A 27,409-nucleotide genomic window follows, 5' to 3' on the forward strand; every position below is an offset into this window, starting at 1 on the left:
TAAATATTCCTGGATTTCGTTGCTTCCAGTGTGATAGAATTGGAGGGACAAGAGGGGGAGGTGTTGTGTTGCTTGTCAGAGAAAATATTACAGCTGTGCTCTGGCAGGATAAATTAGAGGGCTCGTCTAGGGAGACTATTTGGGTGGAATTGAGGAATGGGAAAGGTGTAGTAACACTTATAGGGGTGTATTTTAGAACACCTAATGGGGAGTGAGAATTGGAGGAGCAAATTTGCAAGGAGATAGCAGATATTTGTAGTAAGCACAGGGCTGTGATTGTGGGAGATTTTAATTTTCCACACATAGACTGGGAAGCCCATATTGTAAAAGGGATGACAAACACGAGGAAATCTGCAGTTGCTGGAAATTCAAACAACACACACAAAATTTTGGTGGAACACAGCTGGCCAGGCAGCATCTATAAGGAGAAGCACTGTCGACAGTTCAGACCGAGACTCTTTGTCAGGACTAACTGAAAAGAAAGATAGTAAGAGATTTGAAAGTAGTGGGGGGAGGGGGAAATGCAAAATGATAGGAGAAGACTGGAGGGGGTGGGATGAAGCTAAGAGCTGGAAAGGTGACTGGCGAATGTGATATCGAGCTGGAGAAGGGGAAGGATCATGGGATGGAAGGCCTCGCGAGAAAGAAGGGGGGAGGGGGAAGCACCAGAGGGAGGTGCAGAACAGGCAAACAACTAAATATGTCAGGGATGGGGTAAGAAGGTGAGGAGGGGCATTAATGGAAGTTAGAGAAGTCAATGTTCATGCCATCAGCTTGGAGGCAAAATGAATCCAAACTCAGGTTGGAGGAACAACACCTTATATACCAGCTGGGTAGCCTCCAACCTGATGGCATGAGCATTGACTTCTCTAACTTCCGTTAATGCCCCTCCTCACCTTCTTACCCCATCCCTGACATATTTAGTTGTTTGTTTTTTTCTCTCTCTCTGCCCATCACTCTGCCTGTTCTCCATCTCCCTTTGGTGCTCCCCCATCCCCCTTTCATTCCCCTAGGCCTCCCGTCCCATGATCCTTTCCCTTCTCCAGCTCTGTATCACTTTCGCCAATCACCTTTCCAGCTCTTAGCTTCATCCCACCCCCTCCAGTTTTCTCTTATCATTTTGCATTTCCCTCTCCCCCCCCCCACTACTTTCAAATCTCTTACTATCTTTCCTTTCAGTTAGTCCTGATGAAGGGTCTCGGCCTGAAACATCGACAGTGTTTCTACTTATAGATGCTGCCTGGCCTGCTGTCTTCCGCCGGCATTTTGTGTGTGTTGTCTGTAAAAGGGATGGATGGTTTGGAGTTTGTAAAATATGTGCAGGGTAGTTTTTTGCAGCAATACATAGAGGTACCAACTAGCAAAGGGGCAGCGTTGGATCTTCTTTTAGGGAATGAAATAGGTCAGGTGGCGGAGGTATGTGTTGGGGAGAACTTTGAGTCCAGTGATCACAATGCCATTAGTTTCAATATAATTATGGAGAAGGATAGGACTGGACCCAGGGTTGAGATTTTTGATTGGAGAAAGGCTATCTTTGAGGCAATGTGAAAGGATTTAGAAGGAGTGGATTGGGACAATTTGTTTTATGGGAAGGATGTAATAGAGAAATGGCTGTCATTGAAAGGTGAAATTTTGAGGGTACAGATTCTTTATGTTCCTGTTAGGTTGAAAGGAAAGGTTAAAAGTTTGACAGAGCCATGGTTTTCAAGGGATATTGGAAACTTGGTGAGGAAAAAGAGAGATATCTACAATAAATATAGGTAGCATGGAGTAAATGAGGTGCTCGAGGAATATAAAGAATGTAAGAAGAATCTTAAGAAAGAAATTAGAAAAGCTAAAAGAAGATACGAGGTTGCTTGGGCAAGTAAGGTGAAAATAAATCCAAAGCGTTTCTACAGTTATATTAATAGCAAAAGGATAGTGAGGGATAAAATTGGTCCTTTAGAGAATCAGAGAGGACAGCTATGTGTGGAGCTGAAAGAGATGGGAGAGATTTTGAACAATTTCTTTTCTTCGGTATTTACTAAGGAGAAGGATATTGAATTGTGTAAGGTAAGGGAAACAAGTAGGGAAGTTATGGAAACTATGACGATTAAAGAGGAGGAAGTACTGGCGCTTTTAAGGAATATAAAAGTGGATAAATCTCTGGGTCCTGACAGGACGTTCCCTAGGACCTTGAAGGAGGTTAATGTAGAAATAGCAGGGGCTCTGACAGAAATATTTCAAATGTCATTAGAACCAGGGATGGTGCCTGAGGATTGGCGCATTGCTCATGTGGTTCCATTGATTAAAAAGGGTTCTAAGAGTAAACCTAGCAATTATAGGTCTGTCAGTTTGACGTCAGTGGTGGGTAAATTAATGAAAAGTATTCTTAGAGATGGTATATATAATTATCTGGATAGACAGGGTCTGATTAGGAACAGTCAACATGGATTTGTGCGTGGAAGGTCATGTTTGACAAATCTTATTGAATTTTTTGAAGAGGTTACGAGGAAAGTTAACGGGGGTAAAGCAGTGGATGTTGTTTATATGGACTTCAGTAAGGCCTTTGACAAGGTTCCGCACGGAAGGTTAGTTAGGAAGGTTCAATTGTTAGGTATTAATATTGAAGTAGTACAATGGATTCAACAGTGGCTGGATGGGAGATGCCAGAGAGTAGTGGCGGATAACTGTTTGTCAGGTTGGAGGTTGGTGACTAGTGGTGTGCCTCAGGGATCTGTACTGGGTCCAATGTTTGTCATATACATTAATGATCTGGATGATGGGTTGGTAAATTGGATTAGTAAGTATGCAGTAAGGTAGGTGGCGTTGTGGATAATGAAGTAGGTTTTCAAAGCTTGCAGAGAGATTTAGATCAGTTAGAAGAGTGGGCTGAGCGATGGCAGATGGAGTTTAATGCTGATAAGTGTGAGGTACTACATTTTGGTAGGAATAATCCGAATAGGACATACATGGTAAATAGTAGGGCATTAAAGAATGCAGTAGAACAGAATGATCCAGGAATAATGGAGCATAGTTTCCTGAAGGTGGAATCTCATGTGGATAGGGTAGTGAAAAAAGCTTTTGGTATGCTAGCCTTTATAAATCAGAGCATTGAGTATAGGAGTTGGGATGTAATGTTAAAATTCTACAAGGCATTGGTAAGGCTGAATTTGGAGTATTGTGTACAGTTCTGGTCACTGAATTATAGGATAGATATCAACAAAATAGAGAGAGTACAGAGAAGATTTACTAGAATGTTACCTGGGTTTCAGCACCTAAGTTCCAGGGAAAGTTTGAACAAGTTAAGTCTTTATTCTTTGGAGCGTAGAAGGTTGAGGGGGGACTTGATAGAGGTATTTAAATTTATGAGGGGGATAGATAGAGTTGACGTGGGTAGGCTTTTTCCATTGAGAGTAGGGGAGATTCAAACAAGAGGACATGAGTTGAGACTTAGGGGGCAAAAGTTTAAGGAAACATGAGGGGGTATTTCTTTACTCAGAGAGTGGTAGCTGTGTGGAATGAGCTTCCAGTTGAAGTGATAGAGGCAGGTTTGGTATTGTCATTTAATGTAAAATTAGATAGGTATATGGACAGGAAAGGAATGGAGGGTTATGGGATGAGTGTGGGCCAGTGGGACTAGGTGAGAGTAAGCATTTGACACGGACTAGAAGGGCCAATATGGCCTGTTTCCGTGCTGTAATTGTTATATGGTTATATTATTAATGGAACATCATTTGAATACCACACAAAACTGAAGTGCTATACAATCCAACCTCTAGTCAAAGCAAAGTTGAGTTATTTATGGATGAAAATGTAGATGTGTGGGCTGGCAAGTTTGCTGATGATATCAAAATTGGTAGAATTGTAGATAGTATAGAAGACTGGCAAAGAATACAGAGCGATAAAGATCAGCTGCAGAAATGGGCAGAGAAATGGCAGATGGAGTTTAACCCAGATAAATGTGAGGTACTGCTCCTTGGTAGGGCAAAGGCAAGGGGCCAATGTACTATTATAGGCAAAATTATTAACAGCATTGCTGAACAGAGAGATCTTGGGATGCAAGTTCTTAGTTTATTGATAGTGGCTACACAGGTTGATAAGGTGGTTAAGAAGGCTTATGAGATGTTTTCTTTTATTAGTCAAGGCATTGAGTTCAAAGGTCAAGAGATCATGTTGCAACTTTATGCGTACAACTCTGGTTAAGCCTCATCTGGAGTATTGCATACAGTTCAATTTGCCCAAACTACAGGAAGAATGCTGAGGATTTGGAGAGGGTGCTGCCTGGTTTAGAGGGCATGTGTCTAATGAGAGGCTGAATAAACTTGGGTTATTTTCTCTGGAGTGTCAGAGGCTGAGGGGAAATCTGATAGAGGTTTTAAGATTATGAGAGGCATAGATAGAGTAGACAAGGAGTATCTGTTTCCTAGTGTTGAAATGTCTAATACCTAAGGGAGTAGGTTCAAAGGGGATGTGAGGGGTAAATTTTTATTCAAAGAGTGGTGGATGCATAGAATGCACTGCCTGGTATGGTGGCAGAGGCAAATGCATTGGAGGCTTTTGAAAGACATTTGGATAGGCACATGGATGTGAGGAAGATGGAGGGATATAGACATTGTGTAGGTAGGAGGGATTAGCATTTGGGTGTTCTTGATTTGCTCTTTAGTTGGTTCATCACAATATTGTGGGTTGAATGGCCTGTTTCTGTGCTGTATTGTTCCATGTTCTATAGTCTCTGCTGAGGCATAGAAAAAAAGTCAAAGAATTATATATAACAAGCGGCTCACACTTTGGGAAGAATGAGAGTATTTTGGAGAGGGTGTAAACTTTGAAGAATGCTTCCATTGCTAAATGATTACAGTTAAATTAATTAGCTGGAGGTTTGTTGCTGTTTCTTTTAGAACATTCACATTTAAGGAGTCCTGTGAGTGGTGTTTAAACCAATGTGGTTTATCAAAAAGATATTTCTTGATTATTAAAGTGAGGCCAGATATAAGGTGATTGGTCGAAGAAGTAGAATAATGTAAAGGAAAACAGTGTTAACATTTGGATGACACTCCTGATAGGCTGCTGGGAAAGAATACAAAACTAATTGGGTTATAACTGGCAAAGGGCTTGACTGAGTGCCCTTCCTCTGTACTGTATGAATTTGTTTAATGCAACACTGGGGGAATAAATTCATTGATTTATTTTCTCTCAGCCAATCCTGCTGACACAGGATACTTAACAGTGGAACTAAATGAATTATGAGTTTTTACTTGTGAGGTTTTACATTTACTTTCAGAGCATTCATCTTCGGTTTGGAATCCTCGGTAGGAAGCCAACACTTGCTGCAGGATTAGAGCTACAAATATTCCAAGATAAATGATACTTGTTCATCAAGAGGTTTGAGTATTTTTAGTGTTGCTCTAGTGTTGAATGGTTTCTCAGCCCTCCAACGTCCAAATGGAACTCATTCAGCTGAAAAATGATAGTTTACACGGGTTGCATCTCTAACGTGGTAAAATATTCCAAAATATTCACAGGAGTAGACAGAAAATTGACACCATGTTGAAAAATTGGAACAGAGAACACAAGAATAGTCAAATATATAGCTTTCAATTAGTGTACCAAAGGATGCAGATGATTAGGAAAGAATTGAGGAGTTTAAGGCCTCCAAGAATGAGCTCGAAGCATTGCTAGATCAGGAGGCAATGAGGGTCATGAGAGGAGCAGTGATAAATAAATGAAGCTCACATGAATGCAAGAACCAATAGAGGATTAATTCAGGATTTCACATACCTGTCCAAAGTACCATGAGCGACTAGTAATCTGGTAACAACTGCCATTGTAGATGATTCCATCTTCATTTAGCACGTATTCATTTCGTTGTTCCTCACTATCCAGAAAGACTTCATCCTCTAACATGGTAAACAGCTTTAATAGCTTATCAATTTATTTGCAAAGTATACACATGAATTAAAAAGAACTGCACAAAAATTTCTTCTGACCCATACTGGGAAACTGAAGTTTCAAATGCGGAAAATTGAAGACTATTTGTTATAATCAGAATATTGATAGAAGATATGTATATAATATACATGCGATTGGAATACTTTTGCCACTGGTGAAATTGCCAAAGATTGGAAGGTGGCTACAGTTGCTTTGCTGTTTAAGAAGTGCAGAAAGACAAGTCAGAGAACTACAAGTTAGTCAGCCGGACATCAGTATTGGATTCAAAATTAGCCTGTAAGTAGGGAGGGCGTTGGTTGAAGGTTGCTTCTCTGAATGGAGGCCAGTGACTAGAAGTGTGCCACAGGGTTCAGCTTTGAGACCCAGTTATTGGCTATTTATAGAAATGATTTTACTGTGAGTGCACAAATCAGTAACTTTGCAGATGACACAATATTGTTTATAGTGAAGAAGGTTACCATAAATTAGAGGGGAATCTTGATTGATTCAGAAAGTGAGCCAAGGTGTGGAAAATGGATTTCAATTCAGATACAACCGAGCTGATATATTTTGGAAAATCAGGCCAACGTAAGACTTTTACTATGGTAAGGGTACAAGGGAGAGTAATGGAACTGAAGGACTTAGAAATACAAGTACTATACACACAAAATTCAGGAGGAACTCAGCAGGTCAAGCGGCATTTATGGAAATGAGTAAATAGTCAATGTTTCAGACCGAACCCTTTCTTCAAGACTGTAAAGAAAGGGAGAAGATGCCAGATGAAAAAGATGGGGAGAGGGAAAGAAGGAACAGCTAGAGAATGATAGGAGAAGCCAGGTGGGTAGGAAAGGTAAAGGCCTGGAAAAGAAGGAATCTGATAAGAGAAGAGAGTAGACCATGGGAGAAAGGGAAGAAGGAAGGGAACAGGGTGAGAGGAAGAGATAAGAGACCAGAGTGGGGAATAGAAGAGAGAGAAGGTGGAGGGAAAAAAAGTTTACCGGAAGGAGAAATTGATCTTTATGCTATTAGGTTTGAGACCACCTAGACAGAATATGTGTTACCCTGTCACTCTGAGAGTGCTATTATCATGGCAAAAAAGGAGGCCATGGACCAACATGTCAGAAATTGAATGGAGATAAGAATGAAAATGGTTGGCCACCGGGAAATACAGCTTTTGGCAGATGGAGCAGAGGTTCTTGACAAAGCCGTCTCCCAACTTACGACAGGTCTCACCTTTGTAGAGGAGGTCACATTGGGAGCATGGAATACAATAGGCAACTCCAACAGATATGCAGGTGAACTGTTTGGGGCACTGAATGGAGGTAAGAGAGAAGGTAAATGAGCAAGTGTGGCATATCTGATACCTTCAGGGATAGTTACCCGGTGGGAGGTTAGTGGGGAAGGAGAAAAATGGACAAGGGGATCATGGAAGGAGCAATCCTTGCAGAAAGTAGAGATGGAAGGGGAGGTGAAGATGTGTTTGGTGGTAGAATCTAGTTGAAGATGTCAATAGTTATGGCGAATGATGTATTGGATGCAGAAACTCATGGGGCCATTCTGCTGTAATAGACTGATACTGCGCTATGTTTCTAAACATGAAAAATAATTATTGGAACGTGGAGGGAGAGTGTCAGTTGGTGGAGTTGGGACAGAAGAATGCTGACAAATCATAGTACAGCCAGAAAATAAGCTTTGATTGATAGTTTGTTGGCAAACTGGAGAATATCTGGATCATCAGCTTCAGTAGGTGAAAGGTGTGCTCCAGTCAGTTGCAGTATAATTTTGCACATGACCTTGAAACAGATATGGTTCTTTTTCAATTAACCTAGCAACATAGAATCATAAAGTCAGGCTGGAGGGAAGCAAGTGCCTTAGCCCACCTCATTCCTGTAGCTGATGAAGTATCCATCTAGACTTATCTTGGTCTCTAGTCTACTATGCCTTGGTATTTCAAGTGCTCGCTTAGATACTCGTTAACTATTGTGAGAACTCTGCATTTACCACCCGCTCAGGCAGAGTGCAGTACATATTTACCAGGATGTTACTGGAATGAGCTACTTGGCCACCCAACTGATGGTCTTCATATTACCAATTCTCTCTGAAGGTCTTCACCTGTGACCGGCAGGTGATCTCTACTTCAGCTTCCAGAGCAGTATACCTCTCAGCTGCACGAGTTTCTTGAGTTCATTTATCTCGACATTAAAAACTGGCTGAATTCATGATCAAACTCATCTCCTGAACAACACTTTTAAGCATGTACAACAGGGCTTCCCATATTGTTGCTCATGTCAATTTGCACCACTGCTCATTTTATATGCAATTAATATTCATACTTCATTTATCATTTCTGCATCAATTCACAATGCCTTGACTTTCTGACAAGGGAACTGTAACTGTAACGACTTTAAGGGGGGAAAATGGGTCTTATACTCAATTAAAACAACAGTAAGTCTCCACTTGTGATGCAAAATGGAAGCAGGGACAGGGAGGGTCCACTGTTTGAAGTGCAACTACTTTGGAAAAACTGTAAAGCTGGGGCTATGAAAGGCAGCAGAATATTATTGGCATTCCCATAAAAGCTGAACCAATATGTTGCCAAGTTCATCTTCAAAGTAAAACAGAATGAATGTGTGGCCTTTTCTGTGTAGAGGATGGCTTCACCAATGTTAGGAGAATGGCCCTAGAAATATACTTCTATGCCTTATACATTTGGAAGAGTGCATTGCAAAGAGAATGATGTTTCCAGTCATTCAAATTAACAAGGTAGTATCTGCTGTGGAATTCAGTTTGGCACTATGAAACGTAGTGACTCTGACATGTTATACACATTTACTAATAAATGGTCAAAATTGGAAATTAAAGCAGAGAAATGGGCCAAATGATCTGATTATTCAATGCTTATATATTTTTCACCCTAGTTCATTGAATTCTCTCAGCATAACCTTCTATTCTTTCCTCTTTCATATATTGATTTTGCTTTCTCTTTAAATCATCTAAGTACTTCCTCCCAATTGCTCCATATGCAAACAATTTCTATTATTTCACCATTCTATGGAAAAAGAAATTCCATTTAGAATATTTAAAGCATGTTTCATGATTGGAATTCCTATATGTCTTGATGAATTTCGGCAATTGGAAGCAACTACTTATGGCAACGCTACAAATTGCCAGTAGCTTATCAAAGTTTTCATGAATTACATAATATTGATGTAGTAGTGGCCCTCTCCAGTAAATTACGTGCTTTGAACTCCATAAGTCACAGCATTAAAATGATACATACCTTTGCACCATGGGTTGAAAAGTAGTATGAACTGTCCTAGTTTGTACCTCATCATCTGAAATCCTATGGGCCTCAGGAGTGCTAAAGTGTATTGTCCAATCTTGGCACTTGGTGGTGGGAATACAGTTAGGACCAACGTGGTTCCAGTGCTGGAAACAATAGCTCCACTCCACTGTCTTCGATTAATTGAACTTATTTTAAACAAGGCTTTTGTTCCAGCTGGTTCTGTAGGTTTTGGCCCTAACACAGAATAAGGAAAAAAAGTTAATTCAACATTTAGTCAGACTATAACACACACAAAATGCTAGAGGAACTCAACAGGTCAGGAAGCATTTATGCAGAGAACTAAACAGTAGATACTTTGGGCTGAGACCTTTCATCAGGACTGGAAAATAAGGGGGAAGAATCCAGAATAAAAAGGTGGGTGGAGGGGAAGAGGTACAAGTGAAGCTGGGTGAGGGGGAAAGTCAGAGGGAGGGGAAAGTTAATGAAGAGAGAAGTTTGAGGATGATAGGCGGAAAGGGTAAAGGGGTGAAGAAGAAGGAATCTGATAAGAGATGAGAGTGGACCATGGGTGAAGGAGTAGGAAGAGGTGCACCAGAGGCAGGTGAGGAGAAGAAAAGTATAAGAAGGGAGTCGGAATGGGGAATGGAAGGTTGGGGGAGAGATTAGGGGAAGTTAGAGAAACCAAATTTCATGCCATCAGCATGGAGCGTACCCATATTGAAAATGAGGTGTTGCTCCTCCAACCTGAGTGCTGCTTTCTCACGGCAATAGAGGAGGCGATGGACTGACATGTTGGTATGTGAAAATTCTCTGTAACCTCTACAATCTTCAATGGAATCCTACCACTAAACACATCTTTCTCAACACACCCTCACTCTCCACTTTCCATGGGGATTGTTGTCTCTGAGACTCCCCTGCCCATTCATCACTCCCCACTGATCTCCCTCCTGAGACGAATCCCTGGAAGCGGGGCAGGTGTTGCACCAAACAGTCCCTCCAATTGAGGCAGAGCTTCACCTGCATGTCTTTGCAGGGTTAATTACAGGATTCCGAGCAGAGCAGAGGTACAGAGGGATCTTGGGGTCCATGTCCATAGGTCCCTGAAAGATGCTGCATGAGTTGATAGGATGGTATAATGTGTTGGCCTTTATTAGTTGGGGGATTGAGTGCAAGAGCCATGAGGAAATGTTACAGCTCTATACAACTCTATAGACTGCATTTGGAGTATTGTATTCAGTTCTGGTCACCTCATTAAGACCATTAGACCATAAGATATAGGAGCCGAAGTAGGCCATTTGGCTGATCGAGTCTGCTCCGCCATTAACACATGGGCTGATCCAGTCCTTCCAGTCATCCCCACTCCCCTGCTCTCACCCCATACCCTTTGACGCCCTGGCTAATCAAGAACCTAACTATCTCTGCCTTAAATACACCCAATGACTTGGCCTCCACAGCCGCTTGTGGCAACAAATTCCACAGATTTACCACCCTCTGACTAAAATAATTTCTCCGTCTCAGTTCTCAGTTCTAAAAGGATATTCTTCAATCCTGAAGTCGTGCCCTCTTGTCCTAGAATCCCCTACCATGGGACATAACTTTGCCATATCTAATCTGTTCAGGCATTTTAACATTCAGAATGTTTTTCTGAGATCCCGCTTCTTTCTCCTGAACTCCCAAGAATAAAGTCCAAGAGCTGCCAGACATTCCTCATATGGTAACACTTCCATTCTTGGAATCATTCTTGTGAATCTTCTCTGAACCCTCTCCAATATCAGTATATCCTTTCTAAAATATGGGGGGCTATCTGGGAAGCGTTAGATTGATCTTGGAGTAGGTTAGTTTAGCAGAAAATTGTGAGCTGAAAGGCTTGTACTGTGCTGTGTTGTGTTGTATGTTTTATCTTCTAACATCCTTACCTAACAAACATGGAACGATGTGACAGCAACATTTCCCATAGTTTAGTCTCATTTAAGGAGTGAAGCTTGATATTGTAGGCTATTTTGGATAAAGTATTTCAGATTTATGTGAAAGTGTGGTTTATGCTTCCTTTCTGAGGAATGTTTAACCCCTCAATGAATTCTTATTACAACTTATAACAAGAAACTAAAACATGCACTTCTGGTTCAGTAGAATTTGCTGTGTATTACCTTTGTTACAGAAATACCATATTGAAATTATACATTGCTTTTACCTTACATTGCAATCCTCCCTACTTTGTTCATGACTCTACCTGTCTCAGCAGTGAACAAAATATTGTTGTGGTCTATGAGACATTCATCCCTGTCCACTTGCACAGAGATTTGGAAAGTTTGTCCTCTCCTGATGATCAGTCGTTTGGTGGTGATCTCATCGGTCCTGTGCTGCTGGTTGTTCTTCTCACAGTGAAAGTCGGCAGTGTAATTCACTTCAGCAACTGTAACAGAATCCACACCAGAAGGAAATTTAACAGGTAAGATTAAAGTGAACTACAATATATTCCATTTTACCTTTTGAGGAGAAAATACTGTATAATTTGATGTTAAATATTTGGGGATTCATTAGTTATGGACTAAAGATTTGTTGTCATCTTCTACTTCACACAATTTTAGTGCTCAACAGTTAGAAGAGCTTCCTTGTAAAATGGTGGAAGTAAGAAAGAAGCAGTTAGGAGCATCTCTGAGAGTGGTTATGTGGCATAGTTGTCTTATTTGACGTGTGGAAGGTTCTTCACACCTTTAAATAATGTGCAACATCTTAGCTTTATTTTCTATTGAAAGGAATGGTTCTTCTGGGTGATGTATTGATATAATTATTAATTGTGAGACGACTGCATCTGCAGGAAGTGCTTCTATTGCCATCTTTTTGAACATGGGTGCGCTGACAGATCGAATCAACCCATTTCCTCTTCAGTTTATTCTGCAATAAGGGGGAGTTCTTCTGTGGGAGTGGTTGAAACAAGCAGATGTGTACACTCAGGTAGTAGCTTGATGATGTTCCTGGTGTAAGATTACAGAAGCTAATTCACTCTATTGGTGTCGGTGCTGTGCAATTCCTCAGCAAAAAGAGGTGTGAGGCTCTCCTTCCATCCGATAGCCTACAAGTCACCCTTGGGCAAGGTTTAGCCTCCCAGTCAGGGTCACATGAAGCCATGGTTTGCAAGTGGTGGATGGTTTTACAAGCAGATTCTACAACTGGAATTTATGGTTGTAAAACTGAAAACGCTGGGTAGATGAATCTGCTGATCAATGGCCAGGGTTACCCATCCAGTATGGACACTGCAACTGAAGAAGGCAATGGGAAACCACTTCAGTATTCCTCCCTTGTACAATCATGAACTCAAATCAACTATGGTCTCAGCTTATTGTTAATAAAATCGATGCACTATCAATTACTCCAAAAGACTGGAAGTAGAGTAAATACTGAAAGGCTTTTATGAACAACAAAATGGATCTACGTCCATGCTGCACGACTCTCCTGGACTGTGGGAGGAGCAGTGACACAATCGCCTTTATTCAGGGGTCTGTGGGAGGAGCCACAGGAGGGACGTGTCTAGGCATATCCAGGCAGATATACATGGTTTACCACACATACGCACCCTGCTGGTCCCAGTTTACTGTGTCCAGCCCGCATACCTCTCAGCCCCTGTGTGGTGAACTACATATACCTGTCTGGATACGCCTCCCTGCTGACTGCTCCTGTGGCTCCTCCCACGGACCCCAGTATAAAGGCGATTGGGGACTCCGCCCCGGCCTCAGTCTCCAGGATATAGTGTGGTGGTCAATTGCTGCTTGTTCTTTCTTCCAGCCAATAAAAGCCTATATCTCGTCTCACGTCTCACAGAGTTATTGATGGTGCATCACCCTGCCTTCCATGGACTTTTCTAAGTGCTTCTGAAGTGATACCATTGAACCTGCCTCAACCACTTCCACTGGCAGCTCATCTCACATATTCAGTACCCTTGGGTGAAAAAGTTGCCCCTCAGATCCCTTTTAAGTCTTTCTCCTCTCACCCTACACCTATGCCCTCCCCTGGGGAAAAGACTGCTGCCATCCACTATGTCTATGCCCCTCATGATTTTATAAATCTCTCTATCATCACCCCCATCTCTCCTGCACTTCAAGGAATACAGACCTAGCCTGGCCAACCTCTCCGTTCAACTCAAGCCTTCTAATCATTGTAACAAGCTAATAAAGCTTAGCTTGCTCTTCCAGTTTAACCTCATGTTTCCTCTGACAGGGTGATCAAAGCTGTACACAGTACAGGCTTTTCAACAACATAAAATCCAAATTCCAGTGCGCAGTGCTATGACTTCAATGTGCTAAGCACCTTTTTCATCACACTGCCTATCTGTGACACTGATTTCAATCAGCAATATGTGTTTGTACTTCAGGGTCCTTCTGTTCCATTACATATCCTAGTGTGCTAAAGTACATAATATAAATACTACACTGGTATGACTTTCCAAAGTGCATCACCTCACACTTACCTTTGTTAAAATCCTTTTGCTATACCTTGGCCCACCTCCATAACTAATTTAAATCCCTTTAATTTATGGTAACCTTCTTCATTATCAGCAACTCCTTGTAATTTTGTGTCACCTGCAAACTTACTGATCAGGTATTGTGCATTCACCTCCAGGTCATTTACATAAAAAAACAGGTAACAAGGTTCTGACACTGACCCCTGCAGTACACCATTAGTTACCAGCCTGCCTTCATTCCAAGAAACAACCTTCAACCACACCCTCTTCCTCCTACCTCTGAGAAAATTTTGAATGCACGTAACTAGCGCTCCCTAGTTTCCAAAGGACCTAATTTTCTAGACCAGCCTATCATGTGGGACTTGGTCAAAAGCCAAGATAAAGTTGAAATGAACAGCATTCACTGCTCTACCCTCATCTATCTTTTTTAAATTCTAAAATTCTAATATTTTAATAAAGCATGACTTTTCATGTAGAGTCATGCTGACTCGTTCTCATCCTGTTCCACAGATTTCCCTCCAGTAACTTCCCCACTACTAATGTCATACTGACCAGCCTTTTGCTCCCCGGTTAAACAACAGAACAATATTAGCTGCCTTTCAATCTTCAGGAACTTCACCACTAGCTAACAGTGAAGCAGATATTTCTATAAAGGCCTCCTGAATTTCTTCTCTAACCTGATACAAAGTCCAGTGATGCACTTGGGTAGGTCCTAGGGATTTATCAAACATAACTCATTATAAACCTGCAAATAACTTCTCCCTAGTAATGTGAATGCTTTGCAAAACATCTCCAGTTGTTTCTGGGGTTTTTTGAGCAACCATGATTTTCTCCTCGCTAAACCCTGAGGGGGAATATTTATTAAAACTCCCACCCATTTCCTCCGGCTAAGACCGCTGATCTCTAAGCGGACTTCTTCTCTCAGCAGCCACCCCTTTACTCTTAATACAGCTATGGAACTTCTTTGGGATTTTCTTGAACTTACCTGTCAGATCTATTTGTACCATCTCTTTGCTATTTTAATTTGCCCCTGAAGAATATTCTTCATCTTTTTATTGTCATCATGAAACTCACTCAAAAATGACCTCGGAAACTTCCCTGAACAGAGCCTCAATATCTACTGTCAGCCAAGGTTCCTTTAATTTGCCAAGTTTACCCTTCATCACAACAGGAACATGCCACTGCTGGACCCTTTATGTCACATTATGAGCATTTGATATTACTTGGTGACACATTACTTTTGATAACATCCATGGACTGTTTCTCCTCCTATTGTGCATAAAGGTGAACAGGATAATTACCTTGTTTGTGCCTGATGCTGATGCTGCATCTAGATTAGGATGTACCAGAAATAGCGGAGGACCTCATTCAAAATAAGACATGCTATATGGAAATTGCAATAATCCTCCTCAAGAGGTCAATCGACGATGACTGCGAGAAGGAATGAATTTGCTATCTGAATGTTTCAGAGACTACCCGTTTGCTCGAGGTCCCTTTCAGAAGTAGTGATGGAAAACCAAATTTGTATGGAAAATAAAGGTTAATATGTTATGAAGGAAGTGCTGGTGGGACAGAATTATGAATGTCTTTAAAAATAGGCTCAGGAGAAAGAGATGAACGTGCTCGTTTACATGAGGCAGCTGGGTCTGCAATAACACGTCTGTATTTTCCATAGATACATCTCCCAACACAGTAAGTCAAAAGAAAAGTTGAAAATAAAAGTCTGCTCTTCTTACATGTTTTGAATACAGGCACATTTGCAAATTTATTCCTTAAAAAATATGGCTTCAGCAAATCAATCTCTCTAAAACTCCCATAAAGTTGTTAACTACATTATAAAAAGTAGTTACAGAACATATAAAAAATCAGTGGACATGGCGCAATCCATCACAGGTAGACCCTTCCCTCCACTGAGCACATTTATATGGAGCGCTGTGGCAGGAAAGCAGCATCCATCATCAGGGACCCCCACCACCAAGGTCATGCTCTCTTCGCACTGCTGCCATCAGGAAGGAGGTACAGGAGCCTCAGGACTCATACCACCAGGTTCAGGAACAGTTAATACCCCTCAACCATTTGGCTCTTGAACCAAAGCCTATAACTTCACTCAACTGCACTCGCCCTATCACTGAACTGTTCTCACAACCTATCGAATCACTTTCAAGGACTCTTCATCTCATGTTTTCAATATTTATTGCATAGTTATTTACAATTATGATATTTTTCTCTTTGCATTTGCACAGGTTGTTGTCTTTAGCACATTAGTTGTTTGTCTTAATGGGGCAGGGTCTCGGCCCGAAACGTCGACAGTGCTTCTCCCCTACTCTGAACGGAAAAAAAGCCTATCCATGTCAACTCTATCTATCCCCCTCATAATTTTAAATACCTCTATCAAGTCCCCCCCCTCAACCTTCTACGCTCCAAAGAATAAAGACCTAACTTGTTCAATCTTTCCCTGTAACTTAGGTGCTGAAACCCAGGTAACATTCTAGTAAATCTTCTCTATACTCTCTCTATTTTGTTGACATCTTTCCTATAATTCAGTGATGAGAACTGTACACAATACTCCAAATTCGGCCTTACCAATGCCTTGTACAATTTTAACATTACATCCCAACTCCTATACTCAATGCTCTGATTTATAAAGGCCAGCATACCAAAAGCTTTCTTCACCACCCTATCCACATGAGATTCCACCTTCAGTAAACTATGCACCATTATTCCTAGATCACTCTGTTCTACTGCATCCTTCAATGCCCTACTATTTACCGTGTATGTCCATTTGGATTATTCCTACCAAAATGTAGCACCTCACACTTATCAGCATTAAACTCCATCTGCCATCGCTCAGCCCACTCTTCTAACTGGCCTAAATCTTTCTGCAAGCTTTGAAAACCTACTTCATTATCCACAACGCCACCTACCTTACTGCATACTTACTAATCCAATTTACCAACCCATCATCCAGATCATTAATGTATATGACAAACAACATTGGACCCAGTACAGATCCTTGAGGCACACCACTAGTCACCGACCTCCAACCTGACAAACAGTTATCCACCACTACGCTCTGGCATCTCCCATCCAGCCACTGTTGAATCCATTGTACTACTTCAATATTAATACCTAATGATTGAACCTTCCTAACTAACCTTCCGTGTGGAACCTTGTCAAAGGCCTTACTGAAGTCCATATAGACAACATCCACTGCTTTACCCTCGTCAACTTTCCTCGTAACCTCTTCAAAAAATTCAGTAAGATTTGTCAAACATGACCTTCCACGCACAAATCCATGTTGACTGTTCCTAATCAGACCCTGTCTACCCAGATAATTATATATACCATCTCTAAGAATACTTTCCATTAATTTACCCATCACTGACGTCAAACTGACAGGCCTATAATTGCTAGGTTTACTCTTAGAACCTTTTTTAAACAATGGAACCACATGAGCAATACGCCAATCCTCCGGCACCATCCCTGTTTCTAATGACATTTGAAATATTTCTGTCAGAGCCCCTGCTATTTCTTCACTAACTTCCCTCAAGGTCATAAGGAATATCCTGTCAGGACCCAGAGATTTATCCACTTTTATATTCCTTAAAAGCGCCAGTACTTCCTCCTCTTTAATCATCATAGTTTCCATAACTTCCCTACTTGTTTCCCTTACCTTACACAATTCAATATCCTTCTCCTTAGTGAATACAGAAGAAAAGAAATCATTCAAAATCTCCCCCATCTCTTTCAGCTCCACACATAGCTGTCCACTCTGTTTCTCGAAGGGACCAATTTTATTCCTCGCTACCCTTTTGCCTTTAATATAACTGTAGAAACCCTTCGGATTTATTTTCACCTTACTTGTCAAAGCAACCTCGTATCTTCTTTCAGCTTTTCTAATTTCTTTCTTAAGATTCTTCTTACTTTCTTTAAATTGCTCGAGCACCTCATTTACTCCATGTTGCCTATATTTATTGTAGATATCTTTCTTTTTCCTCACCAAGTTTCCAATATCCCTTGAAAACCATGGATCTCTCAACCTTTAACCTTTCCTTTCAACCTAACAGGAACATAAAGAATCTGTACCCTCAAAATTTCACCTTTAAATGACTGCCATTTCTCTATTACATCCTTCCCATAAAACAAATTGTCCCAATCCACTCCTTCTAAATCCTTTCACATCTCCTCAAAGTTAGCCTTTCTCCAATCAAAAATCTCAACCCTGAGTCCAGTCCTATCAATATAATTATATTGAAACTAATGGCATTGTGATCACTGGACCCGAAGTTCTCCCCAACACATATCTCTGTCACCTGACCTATTTCATTCCCTACCAGAAGATCCAACACTGCCCCTTCTCTAGTTGGTACCTCTATGTATTGCTGCAAAAAACTATCCTGCACACATTTTACAAACTCCAAACCATCCATCCCTTTTACAGAATGGGCTTCCCAGTCTATGTGTGGAAAATAAAAATCTCCCACAATCACAACCCTGTGCTGACTACAAATATCTGCTATCTCCTTGCAAATTTGCTCCTCCAATTCTCATTCCCCATTAGGTGGGCTATAATACATCCCTATAAGTGTTACTACACCATTCCCATTCCTCAATTCCACCTAAATAGTCTCCCTAGATGAGCCCTCTAATCTATCCTGCCAGAGCACAGCTGTAATATTTTCTCTGACAAGCAACGCAACACATTCCCCTCTTGTCCCTCCGATTCTATCACATCTGAAGCAACAAAATCCAGGAATATTTAGTTGCCAATAACACCTCTCCTGCAACCATGTTTCACTAATAGCTGAAACGTCATGCTTCCAGGTATCAATCCATGCTCTAAGCTCATCCACCTTTCTTACAATGCTCCTAGCATTAAAATAAATGCATTTAAGAAATTCTCCACCTCTTCCTCTCTGTTTATCTCTAACAGTACAAAGAACTTTACTGTCTTCTTTTTCTTCCTTCTCCTACACTCTGGTTCCCCTCACCCCTTGTATCTAGTTTAAATCCACTGGAGCCTCTCCAGCAAACCTACCTGCAAGAATACTTCTCCCCCTCCAGTTCAGATGTAAACCATCACACCGGAACAGGTGCCATGTTCCCTGGAAAACTGCCCAATTATCTATAAATCTGAAGCCCTTCCTCCTGCACCATGTCTTCAGCCACTTGTTGATCTGCACTATCTTACTATTTCTAAACCCACCTGCATATGGCACTGGTAGCAATCCTGAGATTGCTATCCTGGAGGTCCTGTCCTTTAACTTGGCACCTAGCTCCCTAAACTCACCTTTCAGGACCTCCTCACTCTTCCAACCCACGTCATCGGTCCCTACATGGACCACGACATCCAGCTGCTCACCCTCCCTTTTGAGAATACTGAGAACTCGATCTGAGATATCGTGGACCCTGGCACCAGGGAGGCAACACACCATCCGGGATTCACAATCTCTTCCACAGAACCTCCTATCTGTCCCCCTAACTATCGAATCCCCTATCACTACTGCTCTCCTCTTTTCCCTCCTTCCCTTCTGAGCTGAGGGTCCAGTCTCGATGCCAGAGATGCAACCATTGCAACTTGTCCCTGGTAGGTCGTCCCCACCAACAGTATCCAAAACGGTATACTTATTGTTGATGGGAACGGCCACAGGGGTGCTCTGCTCTTCCTGTCTATTCCCCTTCCCTCTCCTGACAGTCACCCAACTACCTGTCTCCTGAATCCTAGGGGTGACTATCTCCCTGAAAGTGCTGTCTATTTCTGCCTCTGCCTCCCGAATGATCCGAAGTTCATCCAGCTCCAGTTCCAGTTCCCTAACATGGTTTGTCAGGAGCTGCAGCTGGATGCACCTTTTGCAGGTGTAGTCATCAGGGACAACAGTGCTCGCCCTGACTTCCCACATACTGCAAACGGAGCACTCAACTGCCCTAATTGTTGCCTCCATTACCTACTCCTAAGCTAATTAGATTAATTAAAGGAGCTTACCTGGCCTTACCTCACCTGGAGTGAAGCTCGAACTCAGCCTCTACTCACTTTTTAAATTCCCCCACTGATCTCAGAGGCCGACTTTCACGCGCTTGCGCAGTCGTGCCCCGTTCAAACTTTGCCTCTGCCTGTTCTCGCCAAAGCTTGTTAAGCCAAAGCTGTCCCACTCTGCCTCAGTCCACTCTGACAAGGGCCACTACAACGATGGCCGCTGTATATGGCGGTCTTTCTTTTAAACCTTTGGCACGCTACGTCATGCACCTGTGCAGTCTAGCCTCTTTTCCCCGAACAGTTACAAAAAAAGCTTCTTTCCGAGCTTCTTTTACCTCTTCCCTCTCCGCCTCTTGCTTCAATTTAAATTTAATATTTAGTTCAATTTAAAGATAATAAATTTAATTTGAACATTGAACTTATTTTAAGCAAATCTTTCCACTTCTGTGCCACCCACCCACCTCTACAGCCCCTCACCCCATAAACAAGAAGTGTATTAGCGACTCACATGCTGCCATGCTGCTATCAATGAAGCAATCGTCCTTTCCGCTGCTCCTTCAGTTTCACTGATTCTAGGCAAATTTCCACTCAAATTTATACTGTTGACATGATGTGTTTGACACGTTCGTACCTCTCATTAGCCTGGTGAAATGTTGCCAAACCTGTTTTGCCTGCAGACAAGAATGTTATCTCATTCTATCAGGAAAGATATTCAAATATTTCCCCTACTCCATCTGAATGGACAATGATTAGCTGTGGCCTGTAATTCATAGCTTGGAAATATTCTGCTAACTATGCAGTTTTGGTTTCTAATTGCACTTTTCACCTGTTTGCCTCTCCCCTCACTGAACCAGTGGAGCCTCATGCTTTACAGACAAGGATCAAGATTCAAGATTGTTTAGTGTCACTTTCAGAACAAGTGTAAAGGAGAACAAAATAATTGTTACTCTAGATCAGATGCAGCTTAAAAAAAGCACAATAAGATAAAGGTTGCAATAATAAAAAAGCACAATAAATATAAATACACCACCTTCTCCCTGTTAAGGTCCTGGGTGCAATATCCTGGACACAGTGCCATGGGATTTCGAGAGAGTCATCTCAAACCTCCCCTTGGCACACTTGAACTCTTCAGTCAGCTCCGTGACAGGCAACTCCAGAGCTCCTTTCCCATACAGGTAGATGTCACTTAGTGATCTTGGTAGGCCCATCCACTTCTTAATGAAGGAACTAACTGTCCTCTCCAGCTTTTCAACATAAGTGATGGGGATTTCATACAGAGTCAGTGGCCACAACACCTTAGGGAGCAATCCAAACTGAAGGCACCAGAGCTTGAGATTTCCCGGCAGCAAGGCCTTATTGATGACTTTAAGTCCTTTGATGATTTTTTGTCTTAGCAGTTTCACTTGATTTGTGTCACTGAGGTTTACATCATACCAACATCCCAAGCTTTTTAACTGGCATTTCTGACGCAGTAGGAATTACTTTCTCATCCACATGGAATTTATAGTTGTCCAGCCTTCCCTTGACTATAGAAATGCTCCTAGGCTTCATTGTTTTAATCATCATTTCGGCTCATTTGATGTTTGAATGGAGCTCCTCAAGCAACCATTTGGTATGTGGGATGGTCATTGTCAGGATGGTTAAATCATCCATAAATGCCCGGATTGGTGGTAAGTGTAGTACTGACTTCAGTTATTCTCCTCCTAATACCCATTTAGAAGCTCTAATGATTACTTCCTTTGCCATGGTAAAGGCCAGCGGAGAGATAGAGCAGCCTGCCAATATGCTTTATCTCCACAGGCTGCCAGGCTGTGTTTAACTCTGTGGTTATCAATAAGAACTGGAGATCTTGGAAGTCTGCTTTGACCAGGATTGTAACACATTCTGGTACACAGAAGAATTCAAATGAAGACCACAGGAGGTTATGTGAGACCAACCCAAAGGCATTGGCTAGGTCCAAGACATAGAGGTCTCTGCTTTCCCTTTTAGCAGTTTGAATTTGATGCCAAATTAAGCTTGTGTGTTCCGAGTGGCCAGTAAAACCCAGCATCACTGTCTTCTGCACATGAGTGTCGATAAAGTTGTATTTTTTTCCAGGTAAACAGATTATGAAAGCCAAGTTCCCTTGAGCTATCAAAGGAGGGGAATTACAACTTTTCAGCCAATTCCTGGAATATGTTAGAAACTTTGCTAGACATGCTCAACCTTCCAGCCTTATAGACAATAGACAATAGACAGTAGGTGCAGGAGTAGGCCATTTGGCCCTTCTAGCCAGCACCACCATTCACTGTGATCATGGCTGATCATACACAATCAGTACCCCGTTCCTGCCCTCTCCCCATATCCCTTGACCCTGCTATCTATAAGAGCTCTATCTAACTCTCTCTTGAAAACGTCCAGAGTCTTGGCCTCCACTGCCCTCTGGGGCAGAGCATTCCACATATCCACCACTCCCTGGGTGAAAAAGTTTTTCTGCATCTCTGTTCTAAATGGCCTACCACTTATTCTTAAACTGTGGCCTCTAGTTCTGGACTCACCCATCAGCGGGAACATGCTTCCTGCCTCCAGCATGTCCAATCCCTTAATAATCTTATATGTTTCAATCAGATCCTCTCTCATTCTTCTAAATTCCAGTGTATACAATCCCAGTCGCTCCAATCTTTCAACATATGACAGTCCTGCCATTCTGTGAATTAACCTTGTGAACCTACGCTGCACTCCCTCAATAGCAAGAATGTCCTTCCTCAAATTTGGAGACCAAATCTGCACACAATACTCCAGGTGGGGTCTCACCAGATCCCTGTACAGCTACAGAAGGACCTCTTTATTTCTATACTTAGTTATTTTTATTATAAAGGCCAGCATGCCATTAGCTTTCTTCACTGCCTGCTGTACCTGCATGCTTGCTTTCATTGACTGATGTACAAGAACACCTAGATCTCATTGTACTTCCCCTTTTCCTAACTTGACACCATTTAGATAGTAATCTGCCTTCCTGTTCTTGCCACCAAAGTGGATAACCTCACATTTATCCACATTAAACTGCATCTGCCATACATTTGCCCACTCACCTAGCCTGTCCAAGTCACCCTGCATTCTCATAACATCCTCCTGACATTTCACACTGCCACCCAGCTTTGTGTCATTGGCAAATTTACTAATGTTACTTTTAATCCCTTCATCTAAATCATTGATGGATATTGTAAACAGCTGTGGTCCCAGCACCGAACCTTGCGGTACCCCACTGATCACAGCCTGCCATTCCGAAAGGGACCCGTTAATCGCTACACTTTGTTTCCTGTCAGCCAGCCAATTTTCAATCCATGTCAGCACTCTGCCCCCAATACCATGTGCTCTAATTTTGCCCACTAATCTTCTATGTGGGACTTTATCAAAAGCTTTCTGAAAGTCCAGGTACATTACATCTACTGGCTCTCCCTTGTCCATTTTCATAGTTACATCGTCAAAAAACTCCAGAAGATTAGTCAAGCATGATTTTCCCTTCGTAAATCCATGCTGACTCAGACTGATCCTTCTACTGCTATCCAAATGTGTTGTAATTTCCTCTTTGATAATTGACTCCAGCATCTTTCCCACCACTGAGGTCAGGCTAACCGGTCTATAATTCTCTGTTTACTCTCTCCCTCCTTTCTGGAAAAGTGGGACAATATTAGCCACCCTCCAATCCGCAGGAACTGATCCTGAATCTATAGAACATTGGAAAATGATTAACAATGCGTCCAAGATTTCTAGAGCCACCTCCTTAAGTACCCTGGGATGCAGACCATCTGGTCCCGGGGACTTATTAGCCTTCAGACCTAACAGTCTATCCGACACTATTTCTTGCCTAATATAAATTTCTTTCAGTTCATCCATTACCCTAGTTCCTTTGGCCACTATTATATCTGGGAGATTGTTTGTGTCTTCACTAGGGAAGACAAATCCAAAGTACCTGTTCAACTCATCGGCCATTTCCTTGTTCCCCATAATAAATTCACCTGTTTCTGTCTTCAATGGCCCAATTTTGGTCTTAACTATTTTTTTGCTTTTCACATACCTAAAGAAGCTTTTGCTATCCTCCTTTATATTCTTGGCTAGTTTACCTTCGTACCTCATTTTTTCTTGGCGTATTGCCTTTTTTGTTATCTTCTGTTGCTCTTTAAAAGCTTCCCAGTCCTCCGGCTTCCCACTCATCTTTGCTATGTTATACTTCTTCTCTTTTATTTTTATATAGTCCTTTACTTCCTTCGTCAGCTACGGCCGCCCGTTACTCCCCTTAGGATCTTTCTTCCTCTTTGGAATGAACCGATCCTGCATCTTCTGCATTATTCCCAGAAATACCTGCCATTGTTGTTCCGCTGTCTTCCCTGCTAGGGTATTGTTCCATTGAACTTTGGCCAGCTCCTCCCTCATAGCTCCATAGTTCCCTTTGTTCAACTGTAATACTGACACATCCGATTTTCCCTTCTCCTTCTCAAATCGTAGGTTAAAACATATCATATTATGTCATATTATGCCTTATTATAGTCAACCACTGCTCTTATAGTAGCCACAGCTACTGCATCCATTTAAGAGAGAGGGAACATTTTTTTCCTCTGAAGATTGTGGTTCTGTGGGACCATCTTCTTCAAAGAATGTGGAAAGTAGGGTCTTAGAATTTTTTTAAGGTAGAAGCAAACAAATTCTTGATAAGCAAGCCAATGATAGAATACCTGAGCTGAAATGACAGGGTATCAAAGCTCAAATTTAAAGTAAATTTTATTATCAGAGCACATATATGTCACCACATGTAACCCTGAGTTTCATTTTCCTGTGGGCATACTTAACAAATCCCTAGAATAGTAACTATAACAGGATCAATGAAGGATCGAATAGAGTACAGAAAACTGCAAACTGGGCAAAAGCAAATATAAGTAAATAATGAGAGTATGAAATAACAAGATAAGGAGTCCTTCAAGTGAGATAATTGATTGTGAGAACATCTCAATGGATGGGCCAGTGAGTGTAGTGATCCCCTTTTGTTCGGGAGCCTGATGGTTGAGGAGTAGTAACTGTTCTTGAACCTCTTGGTGTGAGTCTGAGTCTCTTGTACCTTCTACCTGATGGCAGCAGAGAGGAAATAGCTTGGCCTGGGTGGTGAGGATTTCTGATGATGGATGCTGCTTTCTGATTACAGTGTTTCATGTGGACGTACTCGATAGTTGGGATGGCTTTACCCGTCATGTACTGGGCTGAATCCACTATCTTTTCTAGGATTTTTCTGTTCAAAGGCATCAGTGTTTCCATACCAGCTTGTTATGCAGCCAGTCAGCACACTTTCCGCCACGTATCTACAGAAGTTTATCAAAGTTTTTGATGTCATGCTGCACCTGCGCAGACGCCTAAGGAAGTAGAGGTGCTACTGTGCTTTCTTCGCATTTGTACTTGTGTGCTTGGTCCAGGACAGATCCTCTGAAATAGTAACCCCCGGGAATTTGAAGTTGCTAACCCTCTTTACCTCTGATCCTCCGATGAGAACTGGCTCATGGATCTCTGGTTTCCCTCTCCTGAAGTCTATAATTAGTTCCTCGGTCTTACTGACCTACTGACATTGAGTGTGAGGTTGTTGTTATGATATCACTCAGCCAAATTTTCATTCTCCCTCCTCTATGCTGATTCATTACCACCTTTAATACAGCCCGCAACAGTGGTGTCATCGGCAAACTTGAAGATGACGATGGAGCTGTGCTTAGCCACACAGTCATAGGTATAAAGTGAGTAGAGAAGGGGGCTAAACACACAGCCTTATGATGCACCTGTGCTGAGAGAAATTGTGCATGAGATGTTTATGCCAATCCAAACCGACTGGGGTCTGCAAGTGAGGAAATCCAAGGGGGTATTGAGGCCTAGGATATGGAGCTTATTGATTAGTTCTGAGGAGATTATAGTATTAAATGCTGAGCAGTAATTGATAAAGAGCATCCTGATGAATGGATCTCTGCTGTCCAGCTGTTCCAGAGTTGTGAGCTGAGCCAATGAGATGGTATCTGCTGCAGATCTATTGCAATGCTAGGCAAAGTGGAAAAGATCCAAGTCACCACTCAGGCAAGAACTGAAAAGCTTCATCACCAGCTGTGATTGCAATGTGGTTCAATTCCAGGTTCAGGTAAGAATGCAATAAGTCAGTCGTGATCTTACGATACGCTGTAGCATGGCTGAGGGGCCAAATGGATAGGTCCTGTTCAGAATCAGACTCAGCCTTAATATCACCAGGTTATGCTGTCAAACTTGCTGCTTTGTGGTAGCAGTAAATTGCAATACATAATAATAACTTCTATAAATTACAATAAGAAGAGTATACAAAAAGATATAAATTAAATAAGCAGTGTGAAAAGCTGGAAATATGGAGGTAGTGTTCATGGGTTCATTGTTCATTCAGGAATCTGATGGCCGAGGGGAAGAAGCTGTTCCTGAAAACAGTTAGAATGCTCTGCATGGTACATACGTTAAAATTTGACAGTGTCTTTATGACATACCAATTCTCCTCAAACTCCCAATGAAATACAGCCTCTGTCATACCTTGTTTGTAATCGCATCAATATGTTGCATCCAGAATAGATTCAGAGATGTTGACATCCAAGAGCTTGAAACAGCTCACCCTTTCCACTTCTGATGAGGACTGGAGTGTGTTCCCATGACTTACCCTTCCAGAAGTCCAAATCAATCCCTTGGTCTTATTGGAATTGAGTAAAGGTTGTTGTAGTGACATCACTCAACCAGCTGATCTATCTCACTCCTGTACCCCTCCTTGTTACCATGTAATTTGGGTGTTTATACTCACATAAATTTGTCAAGTAATAGCAATTAGCATTTCAGGTGGGTTTGTCACCTGAAGATAATTTATGATGGAATAAAATAAGAATGAAAATAAAAAGTTGTGAGAAGATCCTTACAGAGATGTGGGTGGTTGGTTTCATGGTTTGATGCCTGCTCCACTCCTGGTTCCAGATTAGAATGTCATTTAAAATGGCCAAATGTATAAATGATAATCTGGAAGGACACACAAACCTGAAGTTGGAAGGAAATATATTGTATAACAGCGTGACCAGTGTCACAGACAAAGAAATACAAATAATGATTATATCACATTTTCACTTGTATTTTGCAGATGAAGTGACTTCATGAAGTTTTGAGGGATGCTCATCGTGTGGTCTGCTGTGTTGCTGAAACACTGTGGATCAAAATCACTTATGTAGGAAGTACTTTACAATGCATGGAGTGAAAATGAACTCCTTTCAATCAGTAGCAGAAATCTAAGTGGTCCACGGCCAATGTTTTACAGTACTAGTGACACAATATAGGTTAAAACTTGAAAAAAATTTTTTCACTCTGAAGCATGTGTATAGATGGCCCAATAAAGCCAGCACAGTTGAAAATATGACCCCTACATTAATTTTGAAATACAAGACTCAAGGTAGTTAAATGTCCTTCAAGCACAATCTCTATTCATATGAACATATCATATAACATCTTCTGTGATGCGGGGCCAGTATTCTTAAAATTGCTGTGCAATACAGGTGTAAGCAGATACACTGTCTGATACCCATCATGATTTTCAAGCTTCAGTGCAGATTTTCTGAGGCAGTATGTAAATAGACATACCAGAAATATGAAGGTGAAAAGGTGAGCAGGGTTTATGCAGAAAAACGATGACACTCCCAACTGTGCATCTCTCCCATTTCACACGCATCTGCTCTCACCCTATCCTCCTACCACCCCACTAGGGATAGAGTTCCTCTTG

General features: G+C 41.7%; 1 protein-coding gene across 1 annotated transcript in view; it reads right to left on the reverse strand.

Annotated features, from left to right (window-relative positions):
- Positions 1-20,227, reverse strand: part of LOC140735974 (protein-glutamine gamma-glutamyltransferase 2-like) — a 40,294-nt gene extending 20,067 nt beyond the window's left edge. The window contains exons 1-4 of the mRNA XM_073061609.1: positions 20,138-20,227; positions 11,427-11,609; positions 9,191-9,430; positions 5,761-5,879 (exon numbers count right to left, since the gene is read on the reverse strand). Coding sequence (XP_072917710.1) covers positions 5,761-5,879; positions 9,191-9,430; positions 11,427-11,609; positions 20,138-20,147 — 552 coding nt within the window. The 5' untranslated portion in view covers positions 20,148-20,227. The remainder of the gene's footprint in view (positions 1-5,760; positions 5,880-9,190; positions 9,431-11,426; positions 11,610-20,137) is intronic.
- Positions 20,228-27,409: the final 7,182 nt, after the last annotated feature.

The sequence above is a fragment of the Hemitrygon akajei genome, chromosome 11, assembly GCF_048418815.1.
Source record: "Hemitrygon akajei chromosome 11, sHemAka1.3, whole genome shotgun sequence".
Lineage (NCBI taxonomy): Eukaryota > Metazoa > Chordata > Chondrichthyes > Myliobatiformes > Dasyatidae > Hemitrygon > Hemitrygon akajei.